Source organism: Bactrocera latifrons, unplaced genomic scaffold (assembly GCF_001853355.1).
Source record: "Bactrocera latifrons isolate USDA-ARS-PBARC rearing strain unplaced genomic scaffold, ASM185335v1 scaffold_40, whole genome shotgun sequence".
In the NCBI taxonomy this organism is placed as follows: domain Eukaryota; kingdom Metazoa; phylum Arthropoda; class Insecta; order Diptera; family Tephritidae; genus Bactrocera; species Bactrocera latifrons.
In genome coordinates, this window is record NW_017537046.1 from 1845169 (window position 1) to 1864160 (window position 18992).

General features: G+C 33.5%; 3 protein-coding genes across 7 annotated transcripts; all 3 read left to right on the forward strand.

The window, feature by feature from the left end:
• Positions 1 to 1856: 1856 nt before the first annotated feature.
• LOC108972524 (heat shock protein 75 kDa, mitochondrial) lies at positions 1857 to 4758 on the forward strand. The gene is made up of 8 exons (XM_018939152.1): positions 1857 to 2124; positions 2191 to 2540; positions 2621 to 2972; positions 3036 to 3217; positions 3283 to 3451; positions 3519 to 3588; positions 3651 to 4343; positions 4418 to 4758. The coding sequence occupies exons 1-8, from the start codon at positions 1992 to 1994 to the stop codon at positions 4590 to 4592; spliced, it is 2124 nt and encodes a 707-aa protein (XP_018794697.1). The 5' UTR covers positions 1857 to 1991; the 3' UTR covers positions 4593 to 4758.
• Positions 4759 to 4900: 142 nt separating this feature from the next.
• Positions 4901 to 6324, forward strand: LOC108972525 (equilibrative nucleoside transporter 2-like). The gene has a single exon (XM_018939153.1). The coding sequence runs from the start codon at positions 4998 to 5000 to the stop codon at positions 6228 to 6230; it is 1233 nt and encodes a 410-aa protein (XP_018794698.1). The 5' UTR covers positions 4901 to 4997; the 3' UTR covers positions 6231 to 6324.
• Positions 6325 to 7168: 844 nt separating this feature from the next.
• Positions 7169 to 16105, forward strand: LOC108972523 (V-type proton ATPase 16 kDa proteolipid subunit). Of its 5 annotated transcripts, none has more exons than XM_018939148.1 (4): positions 7169 to 7295; positions 8383 to 8508; positions 14980 to 15169; positions 15264 to 16105. In XM_018939148.1, the coding sequence occupies exons 2-4, from the start codon at positions 8427 to 8429 to the stop codon at positions 15466 to 15468; spliced, it is 477 nt and encodes a 158-aa protein (XP_018794693.1). In that variant the 5' UTR covers positions 7169 to 7295; positions 8383 to 8426; the 3' UTR covers positions 15469 to 16105. The 5 variants fall into 5 exon arrangements, with proteins under 5 accessions (XP_018794693.1, XP_018794691.1, XP_018794696.1 ...); XM_018939146.1 differs by having other exon boundaries at positions 7170 to 7304; XM_018939151.1 differs by lacking the exon at positions 7169 to 7295 and adding an exon at positions 7388 to 7615.
• Positions 16106 to 18992: the final 2887 nt, after the last annotated feature.

An 18992-nucleotide genomic window follows, 5' to 3' on the forward strand; every position in this document is an offset into this window, starting at 1 on the left:
ATACTGAGCATCTTTCTCTTTGACACCATGTCTGATATCCCACGTGATCTGTCAAATACTAATGCATGAAAATCCTAACCTCAAAAAAATCACCCGATATATACTTATGTACTTCGCTTTCATATGTCATACCAAAGGTCGCTTAAATTTTTGGTTGTAAATAGCGCCTTTATACTATGTAGTGCATAGACGCGTTTGCCAACCTTATGTTAAATAAATTCTTAACAGTGGTGAGGGTTTTAACAGATAACTGCTTTAAAAACATAACATAAATATGTTGAAAATTGGATTGTAATATAAAAAATATTTATGGTAACTAAATACATTATGCACACATACATAGACATATTTGAAACAGACGCGTACTTTTATATAACTTTATATTTAAAGCGTAAACACATATGTTAGGTTAGCTAACCGAAGCACATACATATTTAACCAAAAAAGAATGTTGTTTTTATTATTGCAAAAAAAAACATAATAATTTTAATATTTTTTTATTTATTATATAGTTTTAACTAAACTTGTATTATGTAAGCGTAATAAAACGGACCTACATATTTATCAATAGTTATAGCATTGTATTTACTAACCCAAAAAAAAAAATCTCAAATGTAATTACATACATATACACGTAAAAATACATACATACATATTATACGAGTAATATAATTATTAAAGAAATATATAGAATTGTAAATTGATTGTATAAAATCAAGCATTTTTCTTTAGAAGGGCTATGAGGTAAGTTTTTCTCGCAAAATTGAATCAGCTGATTTTTAAACATATGTAGATGATAACATAATCTGTGAACTTATGTGTGCTGACTTTTTCACACATCCGCTGCTAACTTATTTCAAGTTTAAATACATACATATGCATATACATAAGTACATATTTGGGTAGCACAATTAGTTTCTATGTAAACGCTATCAAACGCGCGTGAGAATCGTTTGGTAAATAGATTTGCCCCTGGTATTATGACAAATGAGTCTTATGATAACGATTGAAAACTAAGTACTTAAGCACAACCGACTGAGTCGTCAATGCCGGTGGTTGGGTTGTACTGAATAGAAAGAGATCACGTGCGCTCCATTTGAAGAGCGTAAAATATACATGTGTAAGAGCACTAGTAGAGCTCTCATGGGATGATCCATCAAGCGACAAAAATACCTGTATAAATTTATTAATATACATATGTATGTATATGTGTTACGCATACGGCCTTAAAGCCTAGCATAATTATGTGTGCCAATATGTAATAAGCAATTAACAGTATTCTGTTAAATATTACATATTTTTATCACGAGTAGCGGAAATGAGGGGAAAGCTTTATTTGTTGCTCATTTCTTAAATTTCTTTATCACTTTTTATTTGAATTACCAATTTTGAGGTACAATAATACTCATATACGCTTGTTGGATGAGCTCCTAAAGTAATAGGAAGCCGGTTACAGTAAAGCTGTTAATTTACAGAGTTATGATTGCACATTCTTAAAGAAGGTCCTAATAAGTCTTCAAATTCAAGTGGGAGCATATACACTACATATATAACCATAATAACCGTTATAAATATGTTTACCTTTTCCGTCAACTTCTTTGTTTCTTTTTTGTTTTTTTGTGAGTTTATTTTTTGCAAATTCTTTTACAACTTAATAAGCCAATTTGATTAAATTGATAAAATCTTCCTTTATATCGGTCATAATATATTAACATATATTATACACACATACATATATGTATATTATATGGGTCTAGAGATAGATTGTTGGCTTCGAACCCCATTTTTCAAAAATCCTTTATTAATATAACTACACTACTGCTTACGATTTATCTTGAATAGGCACAAAAACAATTGATTGGACAAAAAGACAACACAGGGTGTTGTTAAACAACAAAACTCACATGTGAATTGAATGAAAATTCTGCAATTTACAATTTAGTGAAAAAATTTAACAAAAAAAATTGTGTTACAGTGAAAATCAAATAAAGATGTCATTTACTTCACGTCTCTGTCGTGTTATAAATTCGTCTACACACGTGCAACGTTATGCAACGCGCAATATCTTCGGCAGCACACAGGCGGCATGGTCTTTGCGCTGGAACAAAAATCTAGGAAGAAATAGTAGGCCAATATTCATATATTTTTAGATAACATATACATTTATTTAAGCCATTGTTTACTTGGCAGTCCCCCAATTTGCTCGTTACATGAGTACGGAGTCGACAGCTTCAGCGAATGTTGAAGACAAGGGTCGTTTCCACACTATTATCAGACAAACTGAAAAGCCGGTCGGCAAGGCTGATAAGCATGAATTTCAAGCTGAGACACGCATGTTGCTGGACATTGTCGCGCGTTCATTATATTCCGAAAATGAAGTGTTTGTTCGGGAATTAATCTCGAACGCTAGTGATGCCTTGGAGAAATTCCGTTACACTGTCCATACCGCTGGTGAAAATGAGAAGAACTTTGAAGCCGCCGATCGGCCATTAGAAATACACATTGCTACTGATAAACAGTCAATGCAATTAACGATACAGGTAAAAATTAAATAACATATTTTTATGCAAATCTAATATTTTGAATGTTTTTCCAAATGATATTCACACTGAATTTGTAGGACACAGGTATTGGCATGACTCGCGAGGAGCTTGTCAATAATCTCGGTATGATTGCACGCAGCGGTTCAAAACAATTCTTGGAACAGATAAAGGAAGCAGGTGGTGGCGTCGAAAACTCCTCGAATATTATTGGACAATTCGGTGTTGGTTTTTATTCCGCCTTTATGGTAGCTGATAAAGTGGAAGTGTTTACAAGGTCCTCGAAAGTGGATTCACAAGGATTACGCTGGTCGTCTGATGGATCGGGGTCATATGAAATTCAGGAAGCTGATGGTGTAGCACATGGCACTAAAATTGTTATACATTTAAAAACAGAATGTAGAGAATATGCAGATGAGGATCGCATTAGAGGTTTGAATTAAAAAAAATAATAATTTGAAAATAATAAATTATATAATTAATATGTTTCGATAGCGGTGATCAAGAAATATAGTAACTTCGTTGGTTCACCAATATTTTTGAATGGTCGACGCGCTAATGACATCCAGCCCTTATGGTTAATGGAACCGAAAGATGTGTCACAAGATCAGCATAATGAGTTCTATAGATTCATTGGCAACACTTTTGACACACCACGTTTCGTATTGCATTACAAGGTAATACGATACATACGAAAATGAAGTCTATTATACATGAAATGAAATAATGAAATTATTCGCAGACTGATGTGCCACTCAGCATTCGTGCTTTGCTCTACTTCCCCGAAGGTAAACCGGGTTTATTCGATATGACACGTGACGCTAATGTGGGCGTGGCTTTATATACGCGAAAGGTTTTAATACAATCTAAAACAGAAAACCTGGTGCCCAAATGGCTACGATTTATTAAAGGTTCGATTTTTCATTAATGGATTAATAACAATTTTCTAATCTTTCCGAATATTTTTACTTCTTAAAGGCGTTGTGGACTCCGAAGATATACCCTTAAATTTAAGTCGCGAACTTCTTCAAAATAGCGCTTTAATCAAGTTAGTATTACTTATAAAATTTTTATATGATTTACTTGCATAACTTTTTATTACTTTTCCAGAAAGCTGTCTAATGTGCTAGCAACTCGTGTGCTACGTTTCCTGCAGGAACGTGCGAAAAAGCAGCCTGAAGAGTATGCTGCTTTTTATAAGGATTACGGTCTATTCCTCAAGGAAGGCATTGTTACGTCAAACGATCACAATGAAAAGGAAGGCATTGCCAAGCTTTTGCGTTTCGATTCGTCAAAGAATGCGGACGGCAATCGTATATCCCTCTTAGATTATTGCACAAATGTTGGTGAACAAAAGGATATATACTATTTAGCAGCGCCAAATCGCGTACTCGCTGAATCGTCTCCTTATTATGAAAGCTTGAAGAAACGAGGCGTTGAAGTGTTATTCTGTTATGAACCCTATGATGAGCTTGTCCTCATGCAATTGGGTACATTCCAAGGTAAAAAACTAGTATCTGTTGAAAAGGAAATGCGTGAGGATAATGCGGGTGAAAAGGCAACAGACTATGGTGAAGGCAGTTTGTTACGTTCGCAGATCGACGAACTCATACCCTGGATACGAGAGAAACTTAGTGGCAAAGTTGTGAATGTTAAGGTCACAACTCGCCTTGACACACATCCTTGTGTGATAACAGTAGAAGAAATGGCAGCTGCGCGACATTTCATTCGCACACAGAGTCATCAATTGCCCGAGGAGAACCGTTTCGCTTTACTGCAGCCGCAATTAGAGATAAATCCTAAGTAATTTCATAAATCAAATATTTTAACAGCGCAAATTTTAATTCATTTCTCTCTCTCATTCTCTCTTTTTATAGGCACGAAATTATAAAAAAATTGAATAAGCTGCGCACAAGTGATCCTGAGCTTGCGGAGTTGGTTACGCAACAGCTTTTTGCGAACGCTATGGTCGGCGCTGGGCTCGCCGAGGATCCGCGTACGCTTCTGCTGACAATGAATGATTTGTTGACAAAAGCTTTGGAGAAACACTAGAAAATTGTTATAAAATTTAAATTAGTTTTATGTATATTTTTTTAATTGAGCAAAATTAACACTAACGTTTTCCCTTTGGTGTGTGAATGTACAAAGACAAGAAATACTTAACCTTATGCTACACAAATAATTTTAATTTTGAAAATGAATAAAAAAAGAAATGTTATAAAAAGATTTAGCTATTTTTTATACATACGCAAAGTTTTACATATGTATGTTGTGTTTGATTTTTTGATAATATTCACTTACAATAACACCTTGTAAGCCAATATGAAAATAGTTTTAGTAGGTTTGGAATTTTTGTTTGTTTTGCTTTTTTTTCGAACAATTAACTAAAATCGTTTCGAGAATTTTATGATTTCGAGATTTGTGTTATAAATTAAAATATCGAATTATTTCATAATAATGGAACCACCTAAAGACAAATGGAATATTGTGCTACTTGTATTTATTTTACATGGCATTGGCACATTGATGCCATGGAATATGTTTATAACGGCAAAGAGTTATTTCGTTGAATTCAAATTAGGCGGCGGAGATTCAAATTCTACAAGTGCTTCAAATTATGCAGCGAATTTCTTACAATATCATGGATTTGCGGCTCAAATTCCCAATGTGGTATTTAATTGGCTCAATGTGTTTTTAAATTTGGGTGGAGATTTGACGACACGAATGGCGATTAGTATATTAGTGGAGCTGTTTATATTTGTGGTTACAGTTCTTATGGCCATGGTTGACTCTACAAATTGGCCCGGCGCCTTTTTTTGGATAACAATGGTCACAGTAGTCGTTTTAAATATGGCTAGCGCTGTTTACCAAAATACTATATTCGGAATGGTCGCCACCTTTCCATTTAGATATACTGGCGCGGTAATATTGGGATGCAACATTTGCGGCCTCTTTGTCTCTTTAATAAGTATTGGGAGCAATTATATATTTCCTACAATTAGAACTGCTGCAATTTATTACTTCATAACGGCGATGGTGCTTTTGTTATTTTGTTATGATACCTTCTTCGCAATACCTTTGAACAAATTTTTCATCTATAATCAACTTTCGCGAAAAACGGAAGGCAGTGAAATTGTGAAAACTTCGGATATACCTTATTGGACTATCTTTAAAACAGCATCTATGCAGCTGTTTAATGTATTTTTAATATTCTTTGTAACTTTGGCGGTTTTCCCTGCCGTAAACTCTGATATTAAAGCTTCGTCATCGGATTTTTTCATAAAGGACCCCATAATGTATATACAAATTACCTGCTTTTTAACATTCAATTTATTTGCGATGCTCGGAAGTTTGACATCATATTGGATACAATGGCCTGGTCCGAAATATTTGGTCATACCAGTTGCCTTGCGATTGGTTTTTATACCGTTATTTCTGTTTTGCAATTATTTGCCTCTAAACATCGATAGAAGTCTGCCAGTTTTAATAAACAATGATTGGATATACTGGATTATTGGTGTTTTAATGGCATACACTTCCGGATACTACAGTGCTCTGGCAATGATGTATGCACCACAGACAGTTGAACAAAACCAACAAGTCAAAGCGGGAATGTTCGCCGGTGCGATGCTCATAAGTGGGATTTTTTGTGGAATTTTGTTTTCATTCATAACTCCTTATTTAGTCTAATATGAAATAAATTGAAATATATATATTATGAATACCCTTTTTACCGAAATTAAAAATTAACAGTTACAAACTTCAGGATTTCCGGACATATAGATTTCCTATACACTGATATATATATACATGTATATATTATTTGTGCATTGCAAGACAAACTCTTCAAAAATAAAGTATGTGGTTTTATTTTATATAAATTCAATTTATTAAATTGCGAAATTATGAGATAGCCTAGAGTTATTAAAAAAATTCTTATTGGCGTTGTCGCCGTAATCTACCACCTAACATTAAAAAATGCGACCCTGTTTCAAGTGAATAGTCTTATGGAATAAAAAGCAAAATGTAGCATAGCGCGTACTCGCTCTGCTGGCGAGAGAAGAAGAATTACCGAAATACCTCTCACGTGCTTCTCCACTTGTACGCTCATTAATATACTTAGCATGTGAATGTGTACTCAATACTCCTCTTATCCTCACTATTTCTATTAAGAATATGATCTACGTTCCATGTAATAAGCTCAAACTCAAGCAATGTTCCCAGTATTCGAATTATTACCTTTTTATAGCCTTTCATTGTTAATTTGGCTTACGGTGCTTAGGTTTTTATAGGTATTTTATTGAAAAGCTGAATATTTTATGGTCACGCGCAGTTCGAAGGGAAAATTTTTAGTCGTACACACACACTGCTGCATCTGGTTAGATGCGCGTGTGACGTTTTCTCCTTTTCAGCGCACCCTTGCCCCAACCCAATGCTGCTTCTAAATAACTTGGTCATATGACCACTAGTTTAATCATGCGTATGCAACAACTATACTCGTATAGCCATGCGATAACATTTGTCTGAGCGGTTTGGCTATATATTAAATATTTCCATCGAAAGTGACAACTGGTATATGATTGGAAGGCAGCAAACACTACGAGCTGAACAACAGCCGAGTTTGGCGTTCAGTGAAGAAATTGAAATCACTCACAGTGTTGTCAGCGACCGAACCGACCAGTTCTTGTTCGAACTCCTACGCTTTAGCAGCAAGTTACCAGTCAAGACCCAAGAAAGGCCTAAAGCTAACCACAAGTTAGTCAAGTGAGTGTTGTAAATGTGCAATCTGTGATAAAAGTTTTGAAAATATATATGACATACGGTCTGCTTAGTGTGTTGAAGTTGAAGAAAAAAGTGAAGGGAGGGAAATTATAGCTGAATTGAATTTGTACTGTTTGCTGAAACGATTTTGAGAGGCATCAGGCAGACAATAGTCGATTCACTTCAAACATCCCCAGGGGAAATTGGAAAGAATACGCAATAACAGAACACAGGCAGAGGCAGAAAATTGCCACGACGATTGCTGAAACACAAGGCAAAAGAAAGTGGGCAAAGGAGCTTCTCTAATTTGACAAGTGAGCACAAAGAGTAGTGACTTTGCGAATGTGATATAAATAAATAGGTACGGAATCTCTTCGATTTTTATTTAACAACTCGAGAATTGCAAACTTTATTGCTTTAGGAAAATAACGATATCCGGTAAAGCATAGTAATAATACATTGTGGGGTACATTTTTCCAATATTCTGTCTAGTTACAAATTGAAATCAAGAGGTAGACGGTCAGTAGCAATAATTAAATCGAAGTGTAGAAACGAATAAAAATTCGATAAAGTGCAATACATCGTCATACAAGACAAAAAAACAACAACCACGAGAAGGTACGAAAAATACAACATTGTACACGAACGTAGCAACGATAGAAGGTGACGACAACGGTGCCGACGTTAGCGACGAGACAAAATCAAAAACGAGACGTAACGAAGCGAAACAATTGAAGAGAGAACAGCAAAAACAGTAGTTGAGTCGACAAGCAGTCAAGCAGCAGTCAAAGTGAAGAACTCAGAAATTTGAAAGTGCTATCAAGTAAAAACGCAAATTAAATTTTACATCTTCTATATTTTAATTATAAAAGCAAAAATACGTTGTAAAACAACACAAAAAATTGAAAAAAAAAATAAGCAGGAACGTACAAATTCGCAAGAATAGTACTTCAGGAACTCGCTTCAACACACCTACAACAGAACCGAATTTAATAATATAACTAATAATAATAATATAACGACTGCACATCTTGAACAGCAAGTCCTAACGTAAAAATCAAATAAATTTTCTTTTTCGTAGAAAAACTTACAAAACACCCCGCACATACACAATAAAACAGAATCATGTCTGATGCACAGAGCGATAACCCAATCTACGGACCCTTCTTCGGAGTCATGGGAGCAGCCTCAGCCATCATTTTCAGTGGTAAGTAAACTATTCGGAAACAAAAATTCTTGCATTAAAAAATACGATGACAAAGTGGGACTGGCTTGGAAAGATATGTGAATTACACAGGTAGATGAATATGATTTGGTATCTGAATGGTTAGCTACTTGCGGTCAGGAGTTTATTACGGTGGTTTATTCGTAGTTGTATTAAATAGAGGTTATCCTGAGACCAGTATTACACAAAATGTACAATTAAATATATATATTTTTTTATTTTGTATGAACATGTGTAAAAAATCGAACATTTTGGCAGGCGGATTGCGAAAAAGGGATGAAAAGGAATTGTTGGGAATTTTCTTGGCACATGTGTACGTATATTCAGTATTTTTTCGGGAGGAGGCAGATGGAAGGTCGGTGTTTTATATACATATAATCGCATATACTTATGTATATGAAAAAGAAAATGAACTTTCATACTATATCGGCAAAAATGATTCTTTTGCATAGTTTATAGGAAATTTGTAATGCAATAGCTTCATCATATTCTAATTTGGTATTATGAAAATAACTGCAACATTGAAGCTATTCTAATGCGGGTGACATACGGCATATATTAGTAATTTTGCTATATATATATATATAATTTTTTATCCAATATATGATTACAAATTATTTGCTGTGCGTTGCGTTGTGATATTCAACTTAACCAAAAAACCGCTTAACACCCTCTATTAATGCGTGAATTGAATGTACAATAGTAACCTACAATACTTTTTATCATCACGCGCTCTCTTGTTAGTTGAAAAGAGCAGCAATATTGGTCAGCTATTTGAATAAAAACAATGCAAAGAGAATAAGGAGGAGAAAGAGCACTTAAATCTGGAAGGAAATGAGTCAACTACCACAAGCGCCAAGTGGAGCTCAACAACCAATAATTGTAGCATATGACAGAGAACCAGTTTGAATGTGGCTTGTGGGGTTTTTCAGCGATGGGGTGGGTGGTGCAAATTTTAAGGTTAAGCTTCAGTTGCGTATGGCAGCAGTGCTTCCAAAAACAAATGTGAACATTGTTCATTTCTGACAAGTCATGAGACTTGCTCATGTTTCTTTACCTTGCGCAGTATTGCCATTGCTCAAAATTCCTTGAATTTAAGGTTTTGGTTGTGCAATTTACACACATATGCGATATTTTCAAATTCATATATCCGGTTTTAATACTGTATTGCATAAATAACTGGCAATTGCAATAATCACATGCTTTCGCTTGATATCACATGGTTAACTGATAATGGTTTTGATAAGAAAATAAACACAAGTTACAGAACGGAAAAAATATCTTAATGTACATACATACTATACGCTTCTATAACTTTTTAAAGCATCCAAAGGTTCAGTGTATAAACTTCTTAAAATTAGAATGTTTTCTTTAATGTCACATGGCTTGTCCATTGCATGATTTAAGAAGATATGGTTATGGTTCGTGTCCTCATTACGTAATATTAACAACTTATAATCATTATTGTAATATACAGATGTCAGTAAATTTTCAACTTAAAAAATCTTTTAAATATTTTTAAAGAATTATATGACCATACTGGTTGCGTATACGTACTTGTTTTTCGCATATTTCTCTATTTTCTTATCCTAAAAACGGAGTTAGTTTACTTTTAAGTCATTGTTGCATATATTCATTTAACGTCTTTACGATATCATAGGCACGACTTGATACTGTTGAGTAGGTTATATAGTCACATGATTAACTGTTACTGTATTTTTCTAATTGTGCAAATGCTCGTTAATTTGATTTTTCGATTCTTCCTTTTCTCTCTGTTCGCTTACTCTTATTTCATTGTGCTTCGTCGTTGATATTCCGATAATCACATTGAGTCATTCACATTCTCTGAACAAAAACAATTATATTTATATGTAAACATACTCCGAGTCATGCTTTGGTCGTTATTACGAAGTAGTGTATTTATTTTATTTGAAATTAATTTAATTTTTTAAACTTCTGAAGATACATATATCAGTTATATAAAAATCAAAACGAAGTATCATCAAGTGACACATAATAGAATGGAATACATGATTTTTTTTTTATTAGAAATAAAGCTTATCCATAAAATATTTTCGGAACTTTAACTTAACATATAAGCTAATAGCATTTAGTAATTTAACAGTTTCAGTTTAATTATTGTAATTTTTGTCATTTACTGCCTCCCTATGAATTCGTGTTAATCCGGTTTACAAAAATATATTCGACACGCTTGTTAATATATTATTGAGTAGTAATTTTGCTGGTCATAACTTTGAAAGGTTTCATTTCATTGAACTTTACGCTTATGTGCATAATTTTATATGCTCTACATTTCTCTTCATATACTTTACCGCCTATTATGCATGTATGTATGAATGTATATGTGGCTTTGATTTATATAGAGCTTCTTATCTCTGAATGTTCAAACGCCCTTTTTCAGCCATTAAATAAAGATGAAAATTGAAGTTCATTTGTAGTTTTTCTAACCAAATTCCACTTTTCGTGGTAGTCACGTGACACTTGAGCAGTTATTAATAACATCTTTTATTTTGACTTTTCAAGCGCAACGCTATTCGTGGGTGTTTGCTATATTTTACTACACGAGCATGTCTAGACGCTTACGCTTTGTTCATTTAATTTTTTTTTTTTTTTTTTAACTAATTTGCAAGCTTTTTGTGTGATAATCTTCGTATTTTTGCAGCATCTTCTTTGTGCAAATTTGTATATGTATGTCTTTTCCCCCGGATTTTCATACAAGGGAGAGAAAAATTACACTTTCTTGCTAATATAACTTTACAAATGAGCATAATAATGACCTCCATTGCTCTGTGCTTTCTGCTACGTTCTCTCTTTCTCAGATCGAAAATATTTTATTTTGCAATAAATCCGTACTTGCATCCGTCATCAATTGACATCCATTTAGTCAATGGAAAAGAGCGTCCATATTTCTATTTAAAAGAAGCATTTATGCTTACGCACATTTCATTGGCACTTGCATTAATTTATTGCTGAGCATACATGTTCTCATGCTTTCACACATTTGTACATATGAACATGTACGCATGTACATATATTGTATAGTTGATACTTTTTAAATTTATTTTGTATATAAGCTTTGATGTACTTTCTATTTATTATTTCGCTTTCAATGCTAGCGAGATGTTACACGTTTTAAATCTCCAAACAAAGCGAATGGAGACTTATGCGTTTTTTATTCAGATTTATTTTATATAATATAATGGTTTATAGTCATTTACACAAAAAGTGTCATATCATTTTACTAATCATATAAGAGCACCGTTACTTTCGCATTTTACTTAAGAATTTACAATGGGCATCTTGCTCCAAAACAATTCATGCAATTATTATTGAAGTTATTCCTATGGGAACTAAGCTCCCGCGTGTTAGAAATTCTTCACATTCTTTCGTAGCTTTTATTCTCTTACATGATTTGTTTTTTACGTTGCTCCTTGAATTCTCATTGTTTTGTTTGTTTTATTATGTCTGCCACATTGGCTCACATTGGATTTAACTATACATTCACTAGCACATCCGTACGTTTTTGTACTCAACTGTGACGTAAAATGTTTTTAAATATGAATTCTATAAAAGAGAATACAAATGTATGTATGTACATATTTAGATATCAAGCAATAAGAAAAATGTGCCTCATTGTTGTTTTATTGGCATGAATTTTCTGTCTGCGCGTTGTATGCCAACCAACCCGTTTTCTTTTCGATCCCGCATATTGCCGCATTACTGAATGGTTTTATTGTGATAGTTTGATTAACAATATATTTAAATTTTGTTTTGATTTCGTGCAAAATGTTTACTACTACTTGCGATTTATTACAAAGCTTCTGCAGCTCACCCGTAAATTTGCAAAATTGCATGAAATGTCTTTCGGGTCTCAAAAGAGATTCTCAAAAATATTAAATACTCAAAATATGCGGCTGACTGTGTGCTCTATGCATACACAAATTAGAATTCTAATGCAAAAAAGTGATTAAACAGCAATTAGTTAAGTCGTTTCGTTATGCAAAAAAGCGGTTTCAAAAGACGTTCAATGCCAAGTCCCAATGTAAATCCAATTTTACTTTCAAATTATTTAATACACAAGGAATGTTTTTAGAAGCGAGTATATTTATGGTTAGCGTAACTTGGTTGCTAGCAAAAGCGAATGCACGTACGACTGTTATAGCTAATCTACTAATTTAGCATCGCCAATGGAAGTGTACATAAATTGGTTACTGCTGTCGGTATATACATGTACGTTGAAAGATGTAGGGAGATCTCAAGGAATAAATTACTTAATTTCAGTGTAGCTTTTTATTGACTTATGGCGGATCGTTGCTTATACATTCCTATGCATATTATTTACATTGCTGTTGTAAATGGAGTACCAAATCACTTAATGGTCGTTATGATAAACATTTCAATAAATCACAATTATGACATTTCATTTTTTTATTATTAGTAGTTAACAGCGCCATTTTTACTTTGCTTATAAAATTTCGCAATAAAATATTTCATAATTTCCTTTTCTCATAATAAGTTTTTATAAGTAAAGTAATATTGTCAATGCAAGTATAGAAATCATAAAGATATTATACATTTGAATGAAATATTAAAATTAAAAATATTTTTCAAAGTTCATGTTGTGTCAGCTGATCAGAGCGATTCGCTCTTTTTCTGATACCCTTATTTTTACGCACTTAATCGCTATCGATTGTTTTGCGAACAACAATTTGCTGGCAAGCAAATGTTACGCACGAAGTGATTTATAAATATGCCTTGTACTGTTAATTAGCGTGAAATCACATGACTGTCATTATACCTGATATCAGAGTGGCTAATATTACTTCACTCCCAACTCCACCTTGTACTGCAGGCGAATATTGACACACAATACATACAAAGAACGCTTACTGATGATCGCTCAGCCAATAATCAGCAAGCGTCAAATTAAACAAAATTTTCGACATTTGTCAAATGAATGAATTCTCTATTATTAAGTGCCATAGGCGAAATTTGAACAATATTACATGGTTTTGAATATAATTATCTATGCAACACATACATATGTATATATGTCCATGTTATTGCAAAAAAATATATATAAAATATATGGATATTCATACGTATACACATATTATATATATGCATGTGTATGTATGTATTCCACGCTTTTTCGGTTCGAATTTCAACTTTATGTTTCAAACGTTGAGTATTTTCTCTGACGTTCGCTTTACGTCTGGTTTGCAAACTTAATTGATTATTATATTTATTTTGCTCGCTATCGGCTATAACCGGTTATTTCTCATTTTATAAAGCGAAGTTCGATAAAAGCGATCGTGTATTTTTAATTACAATTGCCATATTCATTGACATGTTTACGTAGTAATAAAGTTGGGGATGGGGAAAATTCGATGACTCACCCATTGCAATATGAGAAAAATCACCGATAAATGAATTTATATTCGGTGTAAAACCAATATAAAATTTTTACAAAAAAGCAATGTATAAGTATATTTATGTACGTTTATTTGCATAACACGAATACCTTATTTCGCTTTAATAATACTTATTCTAGAAATTCATTCTTATCTAAAACTGGTAGTTCTTATCGCTTGCAAGGCATATCTTTACAACTGCTTTTTATTTGAGTATTCTCATTTATTATAAACTCAAGTATTCTTGTTTCTCAAAAGCAGCTTTGAAGAATATGAAATACACGATTTTTTCCCTCGTACTGCACCTGCTTTACTGTGATTTACTCACGATAGCTACTCTCTTTTTTGATCAACTTCTATCTATTCTATCTGGTCTATTCGCTTTTGTGTGAAATGTGCTTGGATTTCTCATACTACGAAGGTTTTTATTTACTCTGCCTTTTATCACATTGCTTGCCGTCTCTTTTAATGACTGCTCAATTTTTTGTGATAATTGCATTACTGTCATGTGACCAATATTACAGGTGAATATTATATAAAATAATTACGAACTTAACGATTGGTTGAAATAATACAAAAACGAACAAACATGTACAAAACCTGAAACGTTCGGTTATTCTCCTGTAAAGCAGTTAATCTTTACCAAAAAATGAAAAAATGAAAATTTTAACAATTTATTATGATTTTTTCATTTTCTTATTTGTATATTGTATTAAAAATGTAAGTTTCACGGTTTTGGTTTCCAACGTTGGTGTGAGTAAAATTTGAAAAATACTGGGAAATTTCTATATACAATATGTATCTCTAAAATGAATGAAAATTTTTGTTCTAATTTGGTTTCGGCTTGAATTATTAAAAGTGTCAGACATTTAATTGTATTTTCCCAAGCGATCGCAATTATATAAAACTTATAATTCATATTTATACTTAACTTTCCGGTTGTATATTTTTCTTTCTAAATCAGAAAATACTTGTGAATATTAATTTTTCACCACTAGTTTGCTTTTTTATTTTCCAGCTCTGGGAGCCGCCTATGGTACCGCTAAATCAGGAACTGGTATCGCTGCCATGTCAGTGATGCGACCAGAATTGATCATGAAATCTATCATTCCCGTTGTCATGGCTGGTATTATTGCCATTTACGGTTTGGTCGTAGCTGTCCTTATTGCTGGTGCTTTGGAAGAGCCCTCAACTTACACACTGTACAAGTAAGTGTGTGCCAGTAGAGAATTTAGCGAAGTTTCAGTTTTTTCATATTGCTAATTTGTTTTACTTGTTTACTACCACTTCCAAAATTTGCAGGGGTTTCATTCATTTGGGTGCCGGTTTGTCGGTAGGTTTCTCTGGTTTAGCGGCAGGTTTTGCGATCGGTATTGTTGGTGATGCTGGTGTAAGAGGTACAGCACAGCAGCCGCGTCTCTTCGTCGGTATGATTTTGATTCTCATTTTCGCTGAAGTATTGGGTCTGTACGGTCTTATTGTTGCCATTTACTTGTACACAAAATAAATTAATTCAACAATTAAAACCACAAATCCAACATCTACATCAATTAAAAACAAAAATATGCAAAAAAAAAAAAAATCAACCAACCAAACAATCATTAAAATGCAACAAGCAACATCCATCAGAGAAATTTGTAATAATATAAACGCAGCAACAACCAAACAAAGCCAAGGCGAACGCAGGATCAGCGACAAGTATTAGATAAAAAGTAGCTGGCAAACAATGGTAAAAGCAGCAGCAGCAGCAACAACAACAACAGCAGCAGATCTCAAGGAGAGCCACAAGAATTGCTTGTAAAAAGCCAAAATGAAAATAAAGTTCCACGAATGGCTGATTTTTAGTATTGAAATATTCATAACGTCGATGAAAGGAAGAGACAAACGAGTTGTTGCGAGACAGTATTGCTTTACAAAATGCCTCAACATTCTGTATTTGCCTCGAGTCGCACACAATATCGTCTATATGTATGTCTATATATATATATATATATAACCCAGCTTTATTCTATTTATGTTACGTTACTTTATGATTTTAATTTATTTTTGGGGAACTAAGACCATTATCAACAACCAAAACAAAAAATTACAACAATTTATATTTGTATATACATAAAGTAACCAAGTGTTAAACTAAAAAGAAAGTCTGGGTTTCTTTTTCGCCGTGAATGCGCATTGGAAATAAAGTAAATACGGAAATGTTATTTATATTTCAACACTTACACAACTGCGATTGCAACGGAGAGCTAACGATCGCAACAAACGTCGCTGCCAATGTTTTTTTTTTGTTTTTTTAGTTACCGTGTTTCGTTAAAAAAAAAAAAATATTTTTGCTGTGAGTTTAAAAATTGCTTCCTCTTGTTGTCACGTGTTTATGCGTTTATATTACTAGCGATTTTCTAATTCGTTAATGTTTTTTCTGATATTTCCTTTTTGTTTCTGTGTAATTATAATTATAAATATTTTTCAACAACGTTTATTGTTGTTGTTTAAAGAAAAACTTGCGTATTCAAAGTAGAAAATGAAAACATAAATACTACAAACCAAAAGCAGTAAAAGTTAAAAAGCAAAAAACGGGAGTGGAATCAACCAACCAACCAACAAACTTATTAAATAAAATGTACATGTAAATTTAAATTTAAAATTAATATTAAATTTAATTAAATTTAAATAAAGAAAACAAAGAAACAGTATATAGTTAAAAAATATTAAATAATTAGTGAGAAACCACCAACAAAGCAACAACAAAGACAACCATCAAATGAACAAAAACCACCACCACCAAAAACAACAAAACGAGAACAGCACGTAAAGAACTGAATGCGAACCACACCACTTTCGGGGTATGCGTCTTTAGAAAAAGTGAGACGTCGCGGCCAATGTGCTTTGCAGCACAATTTTTCATTGAACTTCTGCTAAACGGTGATGTTTAGCACAACCTCTGAAGATTTAATACTTCACTTTCCCCACAGGGCGCTTGCGTGCACGCATATGAACAACACACACACACACACACACATCGAGGAACTGATTGCTTAACGGCAACCATATGCGCCCAATAACATTTCAACACCACCGCTTCAAGCCTACTTTTAGGCGTTATCGTTTTCAACGCCGCACGTCTGCACACGTGGTTCACATTGTTTTTGTTGCATTGATTGAAGCAAAAGACCCAATTGTTGTATACCAAAATGACAGCGCGTTACAATTAACACAATCGTATTGCTACAAATGAGCACGTTGAAACAACAAATAGTCTTTTGAAAGGGAAACACACACACCACACATCCACGCAAAATGAAGGAATGGTTGAAACAACATCGATTAAATCAGATCATCGGATCACATACCAACACACACACAACACACACTGTAACTAAGTCCCTATATATATATGTGTTTATTTTTAATTATTGTTCAATTTGTAAGAACTATTATTAATAATAATTATAATATATTTCTTTTTTCTTTTGTGATAAGCTTAAAAGGAAGTTGTTTATGAAACATTTGAAATTTCGAAGCGAAAACATAAAAACTACTAAATGGTATTTATATATGTATAACTATATCTATAAATACTTAATATACATACATACATAAACACATAATATAGATATATATATATAATTATTAAAAATAATTTACATACTATACATATTTAAACCAAATGGAAGCGCGTGAGCGCTGAAATTGTTACAAAAGCTAAACAAATTAGAAAACAAAAAGCGAAAAACAATATGATAAAGGAAGGTGTACGTGGCGTAGCATTTAAGGAAAAAAATACAAAAAAAAAAACCGTTAGAAGTTGATGCAATACGAAAACAAATCAGAGTTGAAGTATGTGTGCAGTTGAAAGTTGAACGCCATAGACAAGTAAAATATGACTTAGTGGCACACACATACACATACAATTCTGCAAATCACTTCCCGCAAGGCACTCACATACCGGATATTTCGCTACTTTGCCAAAAGTGGAAAAATATTCGCTGTGTGCTTCTGCAACCACACTAAACATCCACATTATTTCCTCTGTTATGTATAGAAATGCAAATAATTATATATATATATATACGAAATTATAAAAAGTAAAGAAATATTATGTAAAATCTTATAACATATTAAAAAAAGAAAATAACAAATATGTGCGTATTTAGTAAAATTTCGCTGAAGAAGATAAAATGTTAAATAAGCAGTAGTCGAAATCGAAAAGTATACGCTAGAGCGTTGAAACTCGAAGATGATGTAGTAGAAGAAATGAATTGAGGAAGTAACACAAAATGTAAAACAAAAATGTGAAAAATCAACAAAAAAAGAGTAAAATCCCCAACATAAAAATTAGAAATTTCGTTTACACAGTACCAAACAATTTGATTTGTTACTAATAAAAACAAAAGAAAGCGCGAGAGCAACGAAACCAAAGTGCACAGCGCACAGCGCACAACAGCAGTGCTGCAGCTTGCGCATACGTCGGTCGCCCCAGTGCTGCGCATACGCCTGCGCCCACCACGGCTATGTGCGCCACACACAATACTGCCAGTGACACGCTCCCCTTGCTAGCCGATGCGTTTGTGATGCTGAGAGCGCGGAGGTGTGCAACCTGCGAGCGTGCGCTACTGTTTGTCTACCCGGCGGTGCGTATACGTAAAGCGCTGGCCTATGTAGCCTGCAACTTGACGCTGCCGTATGGCAATGCTGCGCCGCTGCTGTGCGTCTGTGCGTGCTTGGGCGTCGCTGCTCGCTTCTGTGTGCAGGCGGCTACTGCGCTGTAGGACTTCTTCAAACAACAACAACAATAATTGGCGTACTAATATTTGCCTAAGCCATAACACAATTGTATTTGCATTGTATAACAACAACAACAACAACACACCTGTTGCACAAATTATATACATGCATGGATACATACATACATTATTCGTATTGAACTATTGTAATTACCTTTCGTTGTCAATTAGTTTATTAAGTGTTTTATATTAGTGCGTTTTTTTTATTTTTCGTTTGTTGTGTTGCTTTGTTGGAGATCTGCGCATC

Bases quoted from the DNA above. Each gene is read 5' to 3' on its own strand.
- LOC108972524 (XM_018939152.1), top strand. From the start codon at position 1,992: ATGTCATTTACTTCACGTCTCTGTCGTGTTATAAATTCGTCTACACAC. The intron at 3,452-3,518 runs GTTCGATTTTTC...TACTTCTTAAAG, and splicing joins ATGGCTACGATTTATTAAAG to GCGTTGTGGACTCCGAAGAT. The intron at 4,344-4,417 runs GTAATTTCATAA...CTCTTTTTATAG, and splicing joins CAATTAGAGATAAATCCTAA to GCACGAAATTATAAAAAAAT.
- LOC108972525 (XM_018939153.1), top strand. From the start codon at position 4,998: ATGGAACCACCTAAAGACAAATGGAATATTGTGCTACTTGTATTTATT.
- LOC108972523 (XM_018939148.1), top strand. From the start codon at position 8,427: ATGTCTGATGCACAGAGCGATAACCCAATCTACGGACCCTTCTTCGGA. The intron at 8,509-14,979 runs GTAAGTAAACTA...TTTATTTTCCAG, and splicing joins CTCAGCCATCATTTTCAGTG to CTCTGGGAGCCGCCTATGGT. The intron at 15,170-15,263 runs GTAAGTGTGTGC...CAAAATTTGCAG, and splicing joins TCAACTTACACACTGTACAA to GGGTTTCATTCATTTGGGTG.